We start from the raw sequence: 17,858 nt of genomic DNA, 5'->3' as shown, positions 1-17,858 counted from the left end.
TCTGGGGTGCATACTTAGTTTAGACTAGTCATTGGTTAGACATGGGTTAAGGTTAGGTTTAGGTGTGCTGCCCCGTGGGAGGTTAGGTTTAGGGTGAGGGTTTGAGATAGGTTGTAGGACTAATGACTGGTCTAACCAATGACTAGTCTAAACCAAAAGCTGTCTAAACTAAGTACTGCACCCGTGTACTCTCAGCAGCGCATTGAAGTGGGCATAGGGCAAAAGCAGAACCTCCGTGACCGTTTTGCTTAACAATGATCAGTTAGCTAGCATGCTGTTGTAACTTGTGTGCATACTGTCGTGCACTGTGTGCGTCTGTGTCTGCGTGTGCGCACGTGCGCGTCCACACAGACTGTGTAGGACAGTGGTTCTCATAGTGGGAGTTCCAGCCTCCCAGCTAAATTATAGTTAGGCAGTAAACCAAGTGGACCCTAAGGGTCTGTAAACCGAGAGTGCATAAATGGAACTTGACATTGATTGTAAATAAATAGCGCATGACTGCACACGTCTGTAGGAACCAATAGGGAGAACAGAAATAGATTTTACCCAGTACCCAAGCATGTTCGGTTTGGTACCTGCTTGGTCCCGAGGTTCGGTACCCACCCCCCTATGTGTGACTGTGTGTGTGGGCATGCATGCTAGGTTCAACTGTGTGGAGATTTGGTATCCTACACCGGATTGCCAGAAGCACATCATTCCCAATAAAAACATTTACCAAAGCTTGCAGTCTGCTTTAAATAACTGAATTAGAGTTGTCAACAAGTGTCCTACTCCACGCTCCTGGCATCGGGAGCCAGACAATATATCCAATCAAGGAATGCTAAGCAGCCGTGACAATACAAACATGGAAATAAATGTGTGTCACACGAGCCTGCTCGATAAGGTGATCGGTATCAATACAAATTAACGAGCTCCATCCCTATAGTCATGCGTGTGTGTGTGTGCAGCGTTGCGTACCTGGTGGGAGCACAGTCATGCCGTGTGTGTGTGTGCAGCGTTGCATACCTGGGGGGAGCCCAGTCATGCCGTGTGCAGTCCAGCAGAGTTCCTACGTACGTCTTATTCCTCCACGTTACGTTCACCACCAACATACCTGCAAACACAAGAAGGTCAGACGGACGTGAGTAAGTGTACGGGGTGGTCTGTGAGCACACCGATTGACCTGTCCTACACCCAAACTGAACGGCATCCATACGGGCCCCTTTTCCACCCAGAGTACAATAGAACTGGTTCCATTCTAGATTCTTTGGAACCTTGAATCCTTGGTGCCATTTTCTTTTGTTCCAGCCAGGTTTTAGGGTTCTGAACCATAGAGTTATAAAGGATAGAGGGCGGACTGCTATTTATTTCGATGTAAGTTGCTCAGTGGCGTTTTTGAAACACCTGGAAGAACAGTCTACTTCCGCATTTCTTCTATTTGGGCACCAAAATTGCTCAATGTTAAATCCCCAGCTGCACGAGGTTTCCTCGCGCTAAATGCACTAAATGCGCTAAATCCTCTGGAACCAATTTGTAGGCCCGTAACACAGTAGACTTAACGACATCATGGCTCAGGAGGTAGAGCAGGTCGTCCAATGATCCCTGGGTCAAAGGTTTGAATCCCGGCTCCTCCTTGCCCAAGTGTCCTTGGGCAAGACACTGAACCCTACATTGCCCCTGGTCGGTGTGAGCTCGCCACCATTGGTGTGTGAATGTGGGAAGTGAGGACGCTGGCGTTGACTGTTCGCCGCTTCACCTCCCACTGTATGAATGAATGAACCATTGTAAAGCGCTTTGAGCACTTGGAAAAGCACTATAAAAATGCAATTCATTATTATTATTATTCAAACTCTGTTCCATTGCCAAACTGGCTCTTGCACCTTCCCCAACAACCTGCATTGTAAATAATAATTATGTAGCACATATCTTTCGGCCAATTTAAAGCCGGAGCAATGCACTCAAACAGATTAAAATACAAATTAAATCCAGCTCACTCAGTCTCTCTAAAGTGACACCAGTGCAACGGGCCTGCTTACATTAAAGCTACTAGTGGAAGTGGATGGTTGGATTGTCTATCACTGGGAGCAACGTAGGGGGGTGATAGGACATCGAGACGATGCAATGTCTCCACGATATCCTTTTCAGAGATATCGTATGGGTAAATCACCCATTTAGGACCGAGGCCGATATGTTGCCATATACAAATAAGAACCCTAAAAGGGGAGTTTCCGTCCTGAATGCGTTCATTTATACTTCTGTAGGACGACGGTTTCGTTCAAAGTATTGGTCTACTCTAAATGGTCCGTTGCTCCTTTTTCTTTTAGTTTTAGTTGCCTGGCGCTGCCTACGGGGCTCGCCTATCGGGACATTCCTGCAGCAACGCAGGCGTGCCATTAATGACGGTAGAGCACACCCTCTCGTGTAATAATGCTTAACCCATTCAGGACTGGAACCCCTTTGGTGTTTTAAGCATCATGTTATACTTCAGCTGCTGAAGAATAGAAGCTATTTTTGAAAAATCGTGAAAATGTGGCGCCGATCTTCGAATATATATTCTTTCAGAACGAACTTTTTAAAATCAAATCCTTGATTCTGGGGGAGGGGGGGGGGGGATTCACAGCCAAATACAGATAAGTCTGAGGGTCCTTGACATGAAAATGGTTGAGCACCACTTATATAGAAAGATTGGTTTTCAGAAAAAGATTTAGAAGCCTTTTTCTTTTTTGAATCGGCCTCGGTCCTAAATGGGTTCATTGACTGGGTGGATTAACCCATTTTTGGCGGGGACCCCTTTTGGTGTCAGCATCATGTTATACTTTAGCTATTGAAAAATAGCAGATCTACAAGCTCATATCGCGCCACCGAGTGGCACGATACGAGCTTGTAGGTCTGCTATTTTTGAAAAATCGAAGAACGACTGAATTTTTTTAGAATCTGATCTCGGGTCAGAATGGGTTAATCAGACCAGTGTGTGTCCAGTGGAAACCTCGTGTGAATCTGATCTCAGGTCAGAATGGGTTAAGGCATCCCGGCGGTGAGGCAATGTTGTGAGGAGCGGAGCAGGGCGGTGTGGCAAGGCAATACGCGGATCCTCCCTATCCCACGCCTCAGCCTCCCCAGTAGATCCTCCACTCCCTCCCTAACCCAGGCCTCTGCCTCCCCAGGACGAAACTCCAAATTCAGTTAATCATCATTAGCATTAACCCATTTAGACCCGAGGACGATTCTACAAATGCCTTCTAAATGTCGACAGTTTTCTAAAGAACGCTTATGTCAGTCATTCTCACGTCAAGGACCCCCAAAAGTTATACGTAATTGGCCGCCGACCCCCCCCATCTGAAAATATGTTGTTCCAGGGTGTTGGTATATATTATGCACATACCACATGTGATATTTTACATCTGCGTTTACCCATCTTAATTATTAGGAGCAGTGAGTGCCATTAGTACAGCACTGGGGAGCAGTTACCCCATTCTGGACAGGAACCCCCTTTGGTGTTTTAAGCATTATGTTACTTTAGCTATTGAAAAATAGCACGAGCTTGTAGATCTGCTAGATCTACAGATCTGCTAGATCTGTAGATCATCGCTTCTGGGGGGGGTTCCTGGAACAACATATTTTCATATTTTCAGATGTGGGGGTCGGTGGTCAATTACATTTTGGGGTCCTTGAAATGAAATATTGAGCACCACCAATATAGAAAACTGTCAGGATTTAGAAGACCTTTTTTCTTTCTTTTTTTTTTTACTTCGACGTCAGGCCTAAATGGGTGTCATTGCTCAAGTACACTTGGAACAACATGCTCGTACCGTCCTCCGTCTCCTGCCAGACGATGCCCTCCAGGCTGACACTGGTGCCTGGCTCACAGGGTCCCAGGCACTCGGGCTCCGTGGCCAGAGACACGTCGGCCGTGTTGACCGCCACGGAGCGCGTTCGCACCATCATCTGTTCACACGGCGAGGAGATGTCGCTGATGGCGACGGGAGGCGGGAGGTGCAGAGGGGGAGGGGCCGGGGTGGACTCGGGAGATTCCATCTGTGAAAGAGGAAAGGAAGAGAGGAAAGATGAGGAGAGAAGAGACATTTAATTTTTTTTTAATTTTAGGTTCAGGTTGACGGAATACCCATTAGAACCACAGTCTGTTCAAGAGGCATCAATGGCTTGCTCAGGGGCAGAATGACAATGTACACACACACACACCCACCCACCCACCCACCCACCCCTAAGATTGCTTTCCCCTCCATCATGATGTTTGGAATTGTGAGGTCACATTTGAGTAGACAACATGGCCCTATCCTAGTTCACACCCTCTCTACTGTGTCTATACAGTGTTTAGGGAACAGAGTAGACAACATGGCCCTATCCTAGTTCACACCCTCTCTACTGTGTCTATACAGTGTTTAGGGAACAGAGTAGACAACATGGCCCTATCCTAGTTCACACCCTCTCTACTGTGTCTATACAGTGTTTAGGCTTTAGGGAATGGAGTAGACAACATGGCCCTAAAATAGGGCTCAAGTAGATAAGACTGATTTATCTTTAGTTGACCAGACTATGTCTGCATAGATTCAATATATAAACAGAGAAACATGGAAAGACCAAGGCACTGATCGCATCATATCAGCACATTTAATGCAACGTGCAGTGAAGGAGCACTGCAATAAAGCTAAGCAGTCATGTTCAGATTCATGAAGTGTGGGTCATGAGTAGGGATGTGGCGACATTTTGGCCGATATCTATTTCCGATATAATTAATTGCTGTTATGGAGGAAAACCGATATTACCGATGTCGATATGATCCGATTCTGTGTTGAAGAATTATAATAATTTTCTCCATTCTGAAAAATAAATGTAACAGGGTATCTGCACTGCAGGCTTAGGCAAGTCAGATTTAACTTAAATACCTTTATATTAAATATTGTGAGCTTGTAGATCTGTTCAAGGTGTTACTTTTGGCTTGTTTATCTGTAAAGACTGTAAAAAAAAAAAAAAAAAAAAAAAAGACGATTCATCTAAAGACAACTAAAACCAGCCGATACCGATGTGTTTGCCGATTAATCTCCCATCACTAGTCATGACCGAAAGAATAAGGTCGCGAACACAAGCGGTCAAAATGAGTTTTCTCCGACGGGTGGCTGGCATCTCCCTTAGAGATAGGCTAAAAAGTTCAGTTACTGCTTCTTCGCCTGGAAAGGAGCCAGCTTAGGTGGTTCGGGCATCTGGTTAGGATGCCTCTCGAGTGTCTCCCTAGGGAGGTCCTTGAAGCACGTCCCACAGAGAGGAGACCCCAGGGGCAGACCAGTCCCAGGTGGAGGGATTACGTTGACTCACTGGCCTTAGAACGCCTCAGGATCCCCTAGGAGGAAGTTACTAATGTTGCTCTGGAGAGGGTAGTCTGGAGCTCTCTGGTGGAGCTGTTGCTCCCCGACTACAGATACCAGTAAGCACAGATATATATAAGAAAGCTAGATGGCTCCCCCGCGCTCTGGCCAATGGAGAGCGAAGTTGCTACGTGGCGGCCATCTTACTTCGGGGCAGCATAACATTGTGTCTATGGGGCATGTACTTTTAAATAACCATAACTTACTCAATTTTGGTTTGTTATAAACGTCAGAGACGTCCGCATACTTATATGCTTTTATACAATGTTCATATGAAAAACAAAATTAAGCAGATAAGCGTCCTGAATCATAGCCACGTTGACGTCGTTTGTAATAAACCAACCCGTTTGTAAATCCATAGAACATACTGTGCTGTAGCCCCGAAGCAAGATGGCCTCCGGGGGAACTACGTCAGAGACTCCGCCTTGAGCCATCTAGCCTTTATATATACACACTAGTCCTTACCCGTTCTGAATATATGAACAGCAAATGATGTTCAGTGTGGTGTCGAAACAGTGCGTGTTGGTCACGTTAACATGCCCCGTTCGAGTTGTTTTCCCCGTGGAATTACCCTGTGTGGGTCTGTTACAAGGAAAAGTGTGTCCCAGTATTAATCTGTGTCCGTCCCAACATGCTTTTCACTGGTGACCCGGAATAGGACAGACACACCGACAGACAGCGATCGGTGAATTTAGTAATGATATCTATGCCGGTAAGTGGTTGAAGATGGTTAAATGGAGTCACCTTCAGATTAACACATTTCAGCTCAAATGTGGATACCGTATGTCACAAAATGACATCAATTCGTTTCGTATGAACATGCAGGAACAGCATACACAATCTACCATAAAGACATGGAAGAGCTATAGGAAATTAGGTATAGTGAATCGATTATTCGGGTGGTGCACACGCATGTACCTGGCTGTATTATACATGCACGCAAAATGTGTATTACATATGACCGTCTTAAACATTACTTTGTCCAGTAAATTAGAACCTTATTGGTCACATTGGCAGGCCAAAGAAATGCCAAAAGACAAGGCCAAAGAAATGCCAACGGACACCCTGGAGTTCTCAAACTCAGCAACACAGACAAGAGAAGAGAAGAGAGAGAGAATGTCTCTCAATTGAGGAACATGAAATGGGTTCTTGGCAGGAGAGAAATATGCCGTGGCCCCAATTCACTGTATTCACACTACATTCCTATGCGCACACGCACACGCACACACAAACCTCCCCACAACTCTCTTGTTGGTTCAGAAAGAAGCCTGGGGCCACTCCACTCTAATGGGCTCTGGAAAGGAGAGGCTGGCGTGTGAGAGCGAGCACGCACACACACACACACACACACACACAGTAATATTGACAATGATGTCACAGTATTTCAACTCTTCATCCTAAACTTAAAATCAAGATCACATTAACAGCTGGATTTAACATGCATCTCTAATCCCAGTCCCAGACTATGTCCTGATATGAATAAACACATCTACACCTGGCATTTTACATCTCTTATCAAATACTGTGCAAAGATAGTATACATTACGTTACATTTACACCTGAGTCCTGGTACCAACAGATCTAACAGACTAACAGATCCTATTGCAGGTAAACAGCCTCTCGTTTGCGAGCTGCACCATACAAGATCATGTCAAATTAAATCTATAATAATGACACATCCTTTATTTGACCAGAAAGCGATACGAGGTACATTCAGTATCATCAGCAGGAACAGTCAGTGCTGGTATAGTAGCAAAACAAGTCAAGGTTCAAACGTTGTACTACATTCCTTGGCTTCCTTCACCGTGTGTTGCATGCGATCCATTTGTCATCAGGCGTTGACACCGAGGGTTGCCCACCTAGTAGTCTTGCAGCCAGACAACTATTCCACAATCTCTGGGTGCTACAGTATATAGTCTAGAACTACACCGGCCGAAATCCATGGAAGATGCCATTTCCGTTCACTTTTATTTTATTTTATATATCTTTATATTTTATTTTAAGGGGCCAAGCCAGAAGGGACATCTTGGTCCCTTATTGTATTTTTTTCTTTTCTTCTTCCACCAAAAATAGCAGTGCTGGCTTAACCGTACAGTGTTTTCGCGAAACTTGGCAATATGGTAGAGGGCTATGCCAAATGGTGAGGACACGAAGCCCGACCATTGGCCAAAGGGTGGTGCTATAGCACTAAATTGAAAATGCAAACTTTGACAGGCAGCGCTCATGAACCGTTTGATCATCTCATGCCGAACAACCTTCGTGTTCTGACTTTTGACCTCTGACCTTTAGATCACCCACCATTGCCTCATGCCTCCTCTGCCTGTCTGTATGTAGCGGGTACGAACAGCTTCAATATCGCTGGGTGCCACTTTAGGTTAGTGGCACTGCTAAAAGGGCTCATTGCTTAGTCACGTCTTATCATTTTAAGCTTTTGAAAATTGCGAGAGGCCACAGTCTGGCAACGCAAGACTACAGTACCCACCTAACCCTGGCAGATAAATAAAACCATCGGGCAGGTGGAGTTTGCTTTCAGGTTGCCTGACCGGTCAAGTGCTAGCTTGAGGGGACGCAACAGTCTATAAATGCAACATGAGGTATCTCTCTAAACACCTGAACATGGCCAGAGCGCTCTGTTCTCTAGTCTGTGGAATGTAAAATTGCACTGTTTAGTGTTAACCTATAATGTGCCGTTTTCACTGTTGCTAAACTTGAAAATATGAAATAACAAGTGTGAACCTATTCAAAGCTATGTAGGCATTTGGCATACAAATTGAGGTATGACATTTTTTTATCGCACAGCCCCAGAAAGGGACAAAAGGTGTTAAATTTGGACGGTAATTAAAATTCTACCTATCATGTTATAATGGATGATGTACTTTTCGAGCAAGCGGGCATGACCTTAAAGCAGAGTCCTGCACGGGTCAAATTTAAAAAAAAAAAAATTCAAAACCCAAAACTGACATCTTGAAATATCTCACCCCCACAGCTTGGAGGCAAATTTATAAAATGGAACAAGGGCCAGTGGTTCGGGGACCACCAGTTGTCCTTGAAGGGATTCCAGGTGGTCCCCAGCTAAATGATGAGAGTTGGTAACCAAATGGACCCTTATAGATATTGGACACAATTAGAGAATGTAGAAGACGTTTGCCTGTTATCTCTCCTAATGGTATAACACAACAATACAGCATGGAATTGTTGGCACAATCTTACCCAAGGACAAAAATATTTTAAGTTGTGGGTCTGAGAGTCGAAATCTCATCAAATGGGTGTTCTGTGGCTCAAATGCCAAATAAATAATGGACCTTGCAACGAAAAGGGTTGAAAACCACTGAGCTAGACTGTAAGACACAGAGCACACAGCAGCAGTTGTTTGAGAAGAGAAGTCTTACCTGGAGGCGCCGTTCATAAACAGCTTGACTGACACATAAATGCACTCATGTGCACTCTATCAGACTGACAACACCGAGAGAGAGGGAGAGCACTCAGGAGAGGGTGTGAAGTGCTAGTAACCTTGGTGACACCTGTGCTGGAGCTGTCAGCCTGTGTGTGTGTGTGTGTGTGTGTGTGTGTGTGTGTGTGTGTGTGTGTGTGTGTGTGTGTGTGTGTGTGTGTGTGTGTGTGTGCGTGTGTGTGTGAAAGAAGCAACACAAAAGCAGAGTAAACTAGAATGCTATCTGGCCCTAAACAGAGAATACACAGTGGCAGAATAGCCTGAGCACCGTGACCGACCCAAAACAAAGAAAAATCTTAACTAGGTACAGACTCCGTGAGCACAGTCTCGCTCGCGATCGAGAAAGGCCGTCATAGGCAGACCTGTATCCCGAGAGAAAACAGACTATGCACCCACTGCACACTTCCCACAGATTACAAACCCACATGGAGATTTTGAAAACTTGACCAATGACAAAAAACTCCCATATCTGCTGGGCGAAAGTACAACAATGTGCAAACACAGCAGCAAGATTTGTGAGTTGCTGTGATAGGAGAAGGATATCAAATGGAACACAACCACCCTAAAGACTAATCATTGTGTATATTCCTGCACTATACCTGCATCGAGTGATCTTGGTACATAGAATTTGATCTATTGAAGATTCTGACCTTCAAATGTACATCATTCTTGTTTTGATTGTATTGCTGTTGTATTGTTCTTTCTGCTTGGCAATATAAACGTGTTTTCTCATGCCAATAAAGCTTTTTGAATTGAATTGAATTGAATTGTGTGTGTCATTCTCAACAGTAGAGATAACCTACGACAGCTTTAGGGCTACAACTATTCATAGGGATTACTCTATCCAATACTTTTTAAATGTAATAATCAATGCTGTTATTTTAAACTGTGTGAGTGTGTGTGTGTGTGTGTGTGTGTGTGTGTGTGTGTGTGTGTATAAATTGTGGATGGACAAGTCACAACTGCAACACATTATGGCTATTTTCACTATTTTACTTTTTTCCACCTAAAACGACTATTTAGCTGGGGTCACCGTTTCTCAGAACACAGAACTCTCCAGGCAGAACAGTGACACACACACACAACTGTGTGACACCTCATCTACACAGCCAGCGATTCGAGCGAGTGGTGAAATCTCAGAGCCTCTATTTGAGCAAGGTTTCGGGGCCCCAAACACTGGTTGAGATCTACACTACTATGTATTGGTTTGGTTATTTGATTGGTTCAGGTCACGTCGCCAACACAATGACCGACCCTCCATATCAGGACGGTTTCTCCGTCGGGAACAGGAACGCTCACTCGCTCCTTGCCCGTTATGTGTAGATGAGGTGTTACAAGCATGCAGCAGCAGTCTGGACGAGCAAATCAGCTTATTCCTTAAGAGATCCATCCGCAATGAACAGTTCAATAACAACAACAGACTGCATTTAGCTACACAAAGACAGGATGTGTGTGTGTGTGTGTGTGTGTGTGTGTGTGTGTGTGTGTGTGTGTGGTTATTCACGGCTGGAAACAGGAATCTTCAGTTAATTTTGGAAAGGGAAAAATGGTGGAATTCGTGAGGAATGCGAGCTGGACAGTGTTGTAGCAGAGCAGCTGTAGTCATCACATGAGCACGCGCGCAGGCAGTGGGCACGCACACACTACTCAGGGAACACGGGACAATGGAGATTTGGGAGAACATCAACATTGGACAGTGTTGCAATTTTTAAGGCTCAGTTCTTTCATCAGGCCACAGATTGTACCAGATCAGAGGCCAGTTGTAGAGCTGCAGCTGAATGTGGACCAGGTACGACCACAGAGTGGAGAGGTCTGTTCTCATGTGAGAACTACTGGATCACATGGGAGATGACACCTTAAAGACTGTGGTCCTCATTTATCAACGGGGCGTACGCCGACCGCAATTCTCGGCATTTATCATTCCAGTGTGACTTTGAACTTGAACATACGCCAGGCCAAAATTCACGTCAGGTCGGGAGCGGTGGTTGACTTTTGTCTGCACCCTTTTTTCTGTCGTATAAAGAAGTGGAGGAGCATTGTCTGAACTGCTGACAGGCATCGAAAGTTATGTATTCACTCCTATTAGCTATAAAACTAATAAATAATACATGTGAAAAAAAATACATATTGTAAAGGCATACATCGACGATGTGTAATGTGAATATGGACATGCACACCTATTTTTATTTCCAAGTGACAAAGACATGCATAGCCTGCTTATTTGCAATGATAATTATAGGCCAAGTTAGGTGCTTAATCGTAATTAAATAAGTGCTTTAACAGACATTCAGATAAATTGCAGGTCCAGATCATCAAACCAGTAGGCTTCTTATGCGAGAGCATTTTCGGGAGTCGGGACCGGCGGCGCCGCAGTTTAAATCTTGTCATGGACCGGTGAGGTCTCCAAACTTATATAGGCTACAGTACGTCTGGTGTTATATACACACACACACACACACACACACACACACACACACACACACACACACACACACACACGGTTTACGTTAAGGATAGAAACCACACACTCCAAACCTATGCAGGATACAGGTGATATCTTCACTGTGGAACTGGAACACCAGCCTTAATCCTCATCCATTATGTTTATGCTTGCCATTCATTCATCAGTGATCACACCATAAACGTTGATTATGAGTTTCTGGCTGCCTTGTCACTGTTGCCAGCCATCTGCCATCATTATATAAGTGGCATCACTCACAGCAGTCCGACTCAAACATGCAGTGCACTGCACACTTCTTAAAGGGTAAGACCACTTTTTTGGAGGTTTGGGTTGTTTTCTTACCTTATTATGGTCAAACTAGTCCAGTCCAGGAGTTATTTCGCTCCATTGTGCAGTTTTATAGAAAATGACTTTATAAAAATACCAGCCCAATGAGCCCATTGACTTACATTGTAGCGGGGAAACAGCTCTCAAAGTCACTCTTTTAGCACATGAACGAACGCAACAAAAGCTGATTCTGACAGTTTATTATATCAGGAAAACTCATGCGGTTTTATTTTCGTGTTTTAACGAATATTTATAAAGGTACTATTTTGTTTGGAGAGACACTGAAGCTGCAATGCGGTCTTCCGTTTCCGGTTTCATTTGTAAACAAGGAAGCACGCTGGCTGCCTGTGTTGTACGCTGAGAGCACCCAATCCATCTGCAGTCGAGCAGTACCCCCGACACAGACACCCACGGCAAGCAGTCATAAGTTTGTAGGCTTACGATACTTTTATAACGGAGGATGAAGTGCGCTGTTCCAGATTGTTGCAGTTAGAGTTGGACCAATCGGATCGTAGTACCGCGTCACATGAAAACAGAAGTGATTCTTTCTACACAAATTAGTCAAAACAAGACAACGTTGACATTTTTTATAAAAAATAAAACCGCATGAGTTTTCCTGATGTCATAAGCTGTCAGAATCAGCTTTTGTTGCGTTCGTTCATGTGCTAAAAGAGTGACTTTGAGAGCTGTTTCCCCGGTACAATGTAAGTCAATGGGCTCATTGGGCTGGTATTTTTATAACGTTATTTTCTATAAAACTGCACAATGGAGCGAATTAACTCCTGGACTGGACTAGTTTGACCATAATAAGGTAAGAAAACAACCCAAACCTCCAAAAAAGTGGTCTTACCCTTTAAGAATGGGTTAAATAAATATCCTACAAAGTACAAACCTTTTTTATTTTTCCATTCATGACGATGTCACTGTTATATGTGATTAATGTAGCCTATACTTGACAAAGGTTGAATAATCCTACTGGCGTTTCTTTCCAGTGCCAAAATGCACACTTGCATAGGTGTGTGCGGACATGACAGGCAAGCGAGGCGGACAGAGGGGGGAACTTTTATGGTTTCCAATTTTGGTCGTATTGCAGTTGTTGATGTCACAAAAACGAGGGCGAGGATTGATTTCATAGGGCGTGCCAGATTGATTTCAGCAGTCACATTTATCAACACGACGACCAAAATTACGCAATGATCAGCTGTTTGCGATCACTTCATGAAGTTTATACTCCATTGATAAATGAGGGCCTGTGTGTGTGTGTGTGTTTACAAATGAAGACGTACAGCTTCATCACTAAGAAAATAAATCTCATGTTTGCGTGTGTGTGTGCGCGCGCGGCGCAACTGTGCGTGTTTGATAGAGATGTAGGTTTGTAGCGCCCTCTTCCACTTGACTGCACCAGGAAAGCTGTGTGTTGACTGGTTGAGGAATGTGGCTCAATACAATAAGACCAGTCACACTACAGAACACACACAGGGTGAGGGGATGTGAGGCCTGTGCGTGCGTGCGTGCGTGCGTGCGCCACTTAATCCTGGTTCTTTCACTCCACAGCCCATCTGTGTGTGAACACAAATGTTCACCTCCATAAAACACCTGTTTGTTGTCCATGTGTGGAAAACTCGTCCAACACAGGGCCTAGTCAGACAGCATGTACTCGAATAATGCCTTCACGTGGTGTTGGATTTACATGAGATCCTTCCCACCAGGAAGCACCACATGAACACATTGTTTTGGACGATAAAGTCAAATGTTTAAGAAGTAGTGAAATATACGATCGACAGAGCTGCTAGATCTGCTATTTTCCCTAGTTTGGCTCCCGGGCTAAACCGGTTGGGAACGAACCACTGATATAAAAGATTGGCGGACAGGACATGAGGAAGAAGAACAGGAAAATGTATAGATTTCTGATAAATACGGTACAGCCTCGTTGCGTTACAGATAGTAAGGTTGTGGACTCAGCATGCTTATAGTCACCTGCCAAGGCACATTCTGAGTAGTTTGTTTTGAATTTTGTGTTAAAGAAATATATTGGAAATCCACTACATTTTCCTGGGACCCACCACAAATGACCACCACCTGTGGGTCCTGGGGACTCACTCGCTACATTGAAAACATCAGGTTCACATCATCTCCAATTAGAAAATGTACAGCTGAAAAAAGACAACTGTCTCACTCAGCCAATCTATGGACCAAAGAAGTGATGGAACTCAAACAGAAAGCCAGCAGAGATTCACAATGTTCGAATAATGTGAGGGTTGACTGAGACCGTCTTGCTCAAGGGCCTTTTGATGGCAAACACGGGAAACATACTTGTTACAATGCAACAGCAGAATGTCTTACCTGGTCACTAATGGCTTTCTTCAGGTTTCGACCTTCTGATGTGTCTCCATCCTCCGGTTCGGGACTAGCAGCCATGTTTTGTCCCAGTCCAGTCTGCTCCACAGACATCCCACACAGAACCTCAGGCCCGGACCCCTCTGGGTTCGGAGGGCTGGGCTCGAACGGGGCCCCACCGACACGAACATTGGCCCCTAGAGGCAGACCAGGGGCCACCGGCTCCTTGTCAGAGTTTACCCCTGCTGGCAACACCGAATCCAGCTTGTCCTTTTTGTTTTTCCCCGCCGCCCCTTCTTTGTCTTTCTTGGCGGCGGGGAGGGTACGAGAGGCTTTGTTGCCACTCTTCTCCACCCCTTCCCGGTGGGAGGGTTGGGAGTTCTGGTTCGGCCCCATGGGGCCGGTGGGAGTCCACTGCCTGAATCCGGCCAGGGGGGTCCTTCTTGGAGCCGTCGGCTCCAAGGTTCTTGGCTCCGGCCTCCTTTGAGTTCTTACTGCGCTTAGATTTGGGTTTTTCCGTCTTTGCCCTGAGCTGCCACGGCTGCCCGCGGGGCTAACGAACTTTATGTTGTCGGGCAAGGTGGCCACAGCGTTGGGAGGAGCCGCGATACCGCCTCCCGCCGCCTCCTTCCTTGCTCCCAGACATCTCCAGCTTGTCCTTCTCGAGGTCCGCGTCCAAGTCGATGATCAGATTGCCCACGCCGATGTCCCACTCATCCCCGCTGTCGTACGTCTCCACCGCACCGCGTCCCACACCTTCCCGCCTGTAGGACCGCTGCTGCTGAGGGACATCTTAGAGGGGAGCGGCCCAGGCAGCCAGCCTACTGGGTCTGAGGACTCACCCAGACCTCCAGCAAGCCCCGGTCTGAGGACTGTCCCAGACCTCCCAGCCAGCCTACCGGTCTGAGGACTCACCCAGACCACGGTCTGAGGACTCACCCAGACCTCCCAGGCCAGCCTACTGGTCTGAGGACTGTCCAGACCTCCCAGCCAGCCCACGGTCTGAGGACTGGCCAGAGCTCCCAGCCAGCGAGGCTCCTCAGCCTCAGGCTGACTCCCACTGCCCTGCTGTTCCCCACATCTCCATCTGCAGGGGACAGAGAGGTTAGGTACAAGTTAGGCCTGTCAACATGTTGTAGCTTCTAGACCTGCTATTTGCACCATTTCTGGAGATATTAAATTATTAAATGATCAATGTATAGAGTTTATACATGAATCATTTTATAATTGGTCTATGGTCTATACTATAAACCAATAGACATAATTTTTGTTACCAGGCATTATCAGTCAATTCTTTGTATATTATTTGTATGCAAGATATTTGTCACATCTGCCCAGTGCAATGTTTATTATTTTCAATTCCTAAAAAGGTTATTGAAAATGGTTATTTATGTGTTCCAGTGTTCAACACGATGAAAACAAATAAATCGTTAATGGCAATCATTTGTATGACAACAATTTCATGAACTTCTACAGCACCATAACCCACCCTAGAGGCAAATCCTCTGCTGACCTGCTGACCGTGCCAACAACGCCTACTGAACAGCAGTCACTGCCGAGTCCGACTGTGCCAACAACAACTCCCAACACTCAAAATAAGAGGTGACTGCGCTTTTGCCGCGGCGTCCCCAGAGCTGTGAAGTCTATCCGTCCATCCCTTCCCCCCCCCCCCCCCCCCCCCCCCCCCCCCCCCCCCCCCCCCACCCAACTAGATCTGCTCAGTCCATCGAGATGTTTACTTAATCCGAGACTCAGTAATGTTACAAATGTTATCATCACCCGGAAGTTATGCGGGAATGCCTACCGAGTGGCAAAAAAATACTTTCTGGCCTTGACAGCCCTACATCCAAACAGAAAAGTCCTGAGAAACATCTGATTGTATTAAACAACGTTAAACTCACTTTGACTATCGATTTGCCACCTCACTTTATGCATGTGCATACCCTAGTCTATACATAAACCCCATCGTAACTTCCCAGCAATGCAAACTTGCTGGGAAGTTTAGTTTATCAAGAGAATAGTTTATCGAATTAAGACAGATTGTGTCTCCCATTTCAATAGATTCAAGCTATGCCGTGCAGAACATGCATGTATGTTATTTAGAGAAAAAGATTACATTAAAATTATTGAGGTTACAGGTATGGTGCGTGCGATGAAGTGTGAGATTACCATAATGACAGTAATCCTTAATCATATTTCATCATATTTAACCCATTCTGAACGGGCACCCATTTTGGTGTCACCATCATATTATGCTTTAGCTATTGAAAAAATAGCAGATCTACAAGCTCATATCGCGCCACCAGAGTGGCGCGATACGAGCTTGTAGGTCTGCTATTTTTTTTAAATCGAAGAACGACTGACATTTCTAGAATCTGATCTCAGGTCAGAATGGGTTCATCAGACCAGTGTGTGTCCAGTGGAAACCTCGTATGAATCTGATCTCAGGTCAGAATGGGTTAAGGGCTTTTGGAGAGAAATGAGAGACTCCAGTCACTTTAGACTCTCTCTCGTTCTCTTCCGTCTGTCTGGACGACAGATGTTTTTCTTTGCTAAATGCTGTCATATAACTCAGTCAGTAATGGACACATGCAAAAAGGCTCTTTGAAACGTCAATAAGCCCCTGAAATCAGAGAGACTGAGAGATGTATACTGTAAATTATGACATTTTGTTTTTCAGACACTGCATGACAAAAACAGTCAGTTTCTTTTTGAGTGGTGCAACCACTCCAAGGAACAGCAATGTCCGTCCTAACCTATGTGACTATGTACTAACCTATGTGACTATGTTTAGAGTACCAGTAGGGGCAAAAGTGGCGCTGTTGTGCCAGAAACAGAGAGAGAGAGACTGTTGCCTGCTAATTACAGAGAGAGGGGGGGGGGGGGGGGGGGGGGGGGCAGGTGGAGAGGAGAGAGAGAGATTCACACAGGTGTGAATCTTTACAGACAAGGCAGATTTTCATTTCAAGGACTGCGATTATATGTCTCAGTATATATGGACCTGTGTTTGTGTGTTTTCCTCATACCTGCCAAGACTTCTGTGTGACTCGAAACATGTTGGCTTTTTAAACTTCAATAAAATACCTTGATTTTATTTCCACACTTTTGAGTGCTCAGATCGCCGCCTTTTCTTCAGACTGTATTGACATTTTATCATTTTAGGCGGGAACCCCTTTGTGTTTTAACTAAGCATTATGTAATACTTTAGCTATTGGGAAAAATAGCAGATCTACAAGCTGCCACTCAGTGGCACGCTATGAGCTTGTAGGTCTGCTGTTTTTGAAAAATTGTGAAAATGCGGCACACATCTTTGAATATATATATTCTTTCAGAAGACTTTTTATTTCGACGTCAGGCCAAAATGGGTCAACGGTATACATGCATTCGTGGCTGTGGTTCACTGTTCTGACAGATGAGCATATAGCAGGAGGCCAGGAGCATATAGCCTCGTTTTACAACCAGGTTACAACGTTAGGGCTGAACATAGCTAATGGTTCCCAACTTCCCACCGTTGTACAGAGCGTGAGTGGCGGCTTCATTTTGGCTTCCATAATAGAGATTAGAAGGCACTTCATTTAATACTGTGACACGACTGACCTGCCAGAAAGATTGGATCTACACGCAAACAATGTGTCACGCGATCTCTCGCATTGTGTGACACAACATCTACGGATCAGATCTACAAGCCCACATTTACACCATACAAATGTGCCTTGATGAAGTGACACTGCCGTGCATAGGGGTTGATACTAAAAAGGTGCCTTCAGACCCAAAGTAGTCGCTTGAATCGCGTCGTTTTAGTCACGGGGGTGTTGCAAGTGAGATTACACAAGTATTCTTTCGTGTGTTCAACTATAATCGCCAGTCCATACAAGCCGTGACTTTGCCGTCACATCGCTGTATGCATACTATGAAAATGGTA

At 45.2% G+C, this 17,858-nt stretch overlaps 1 protein-coding gene across 1 annotated transcript in view; it reads right to left on the bottom strand.

Annotated features, from left to right (window-relative positions):
• LOC310857833 (zinc finger protein 609-like) overlaps positions 1 to 17,858 on the bottom strand; it is a 54,235-nt gene that overhangs the window by 17,259 nt on the left and 19,118 nt on the right. Inside the window, 7 exon segments of the mRNA XM_083763762.1 lie at positions 958 to 1,093; positions 3,789 to 4,014; positions 13,943 to 14,299; positions 14,301 to 14,482; positions 14,485 to 14,563; positions 14,565 to 14,695; positions 14,698 to 15,023. Of these exon segments, the coding sequence (XP_083619888.1) occupies positions 958 to 1,093; positions 3,789 to 4,014; positions 13,943 to 14,299; positions 14,301 to 14,482; positions 14,485 to 14,563; positions 14,565 to 14,695; positions 14,698 to 14,728 (1,142 nt within the window). The 5' untranslated portion in view covers positions 14,729 to 15,023.

This window comes from Protomyctophum parallelum (genome assembly GCF_964188405.1).
Source record: "Protomyctophum parallelum genome assembly, chromosome: 4".
Lineage (NCBI taxonomy): Eukaryota > Metazoa > Chordata > Actinopteri > Myctophiformes > Myctophidae > Protomyctophum > Protomyctophum parallelum.
This window is presented reverse-complemented; position numbering and strand designations above follow the sequence as displayed.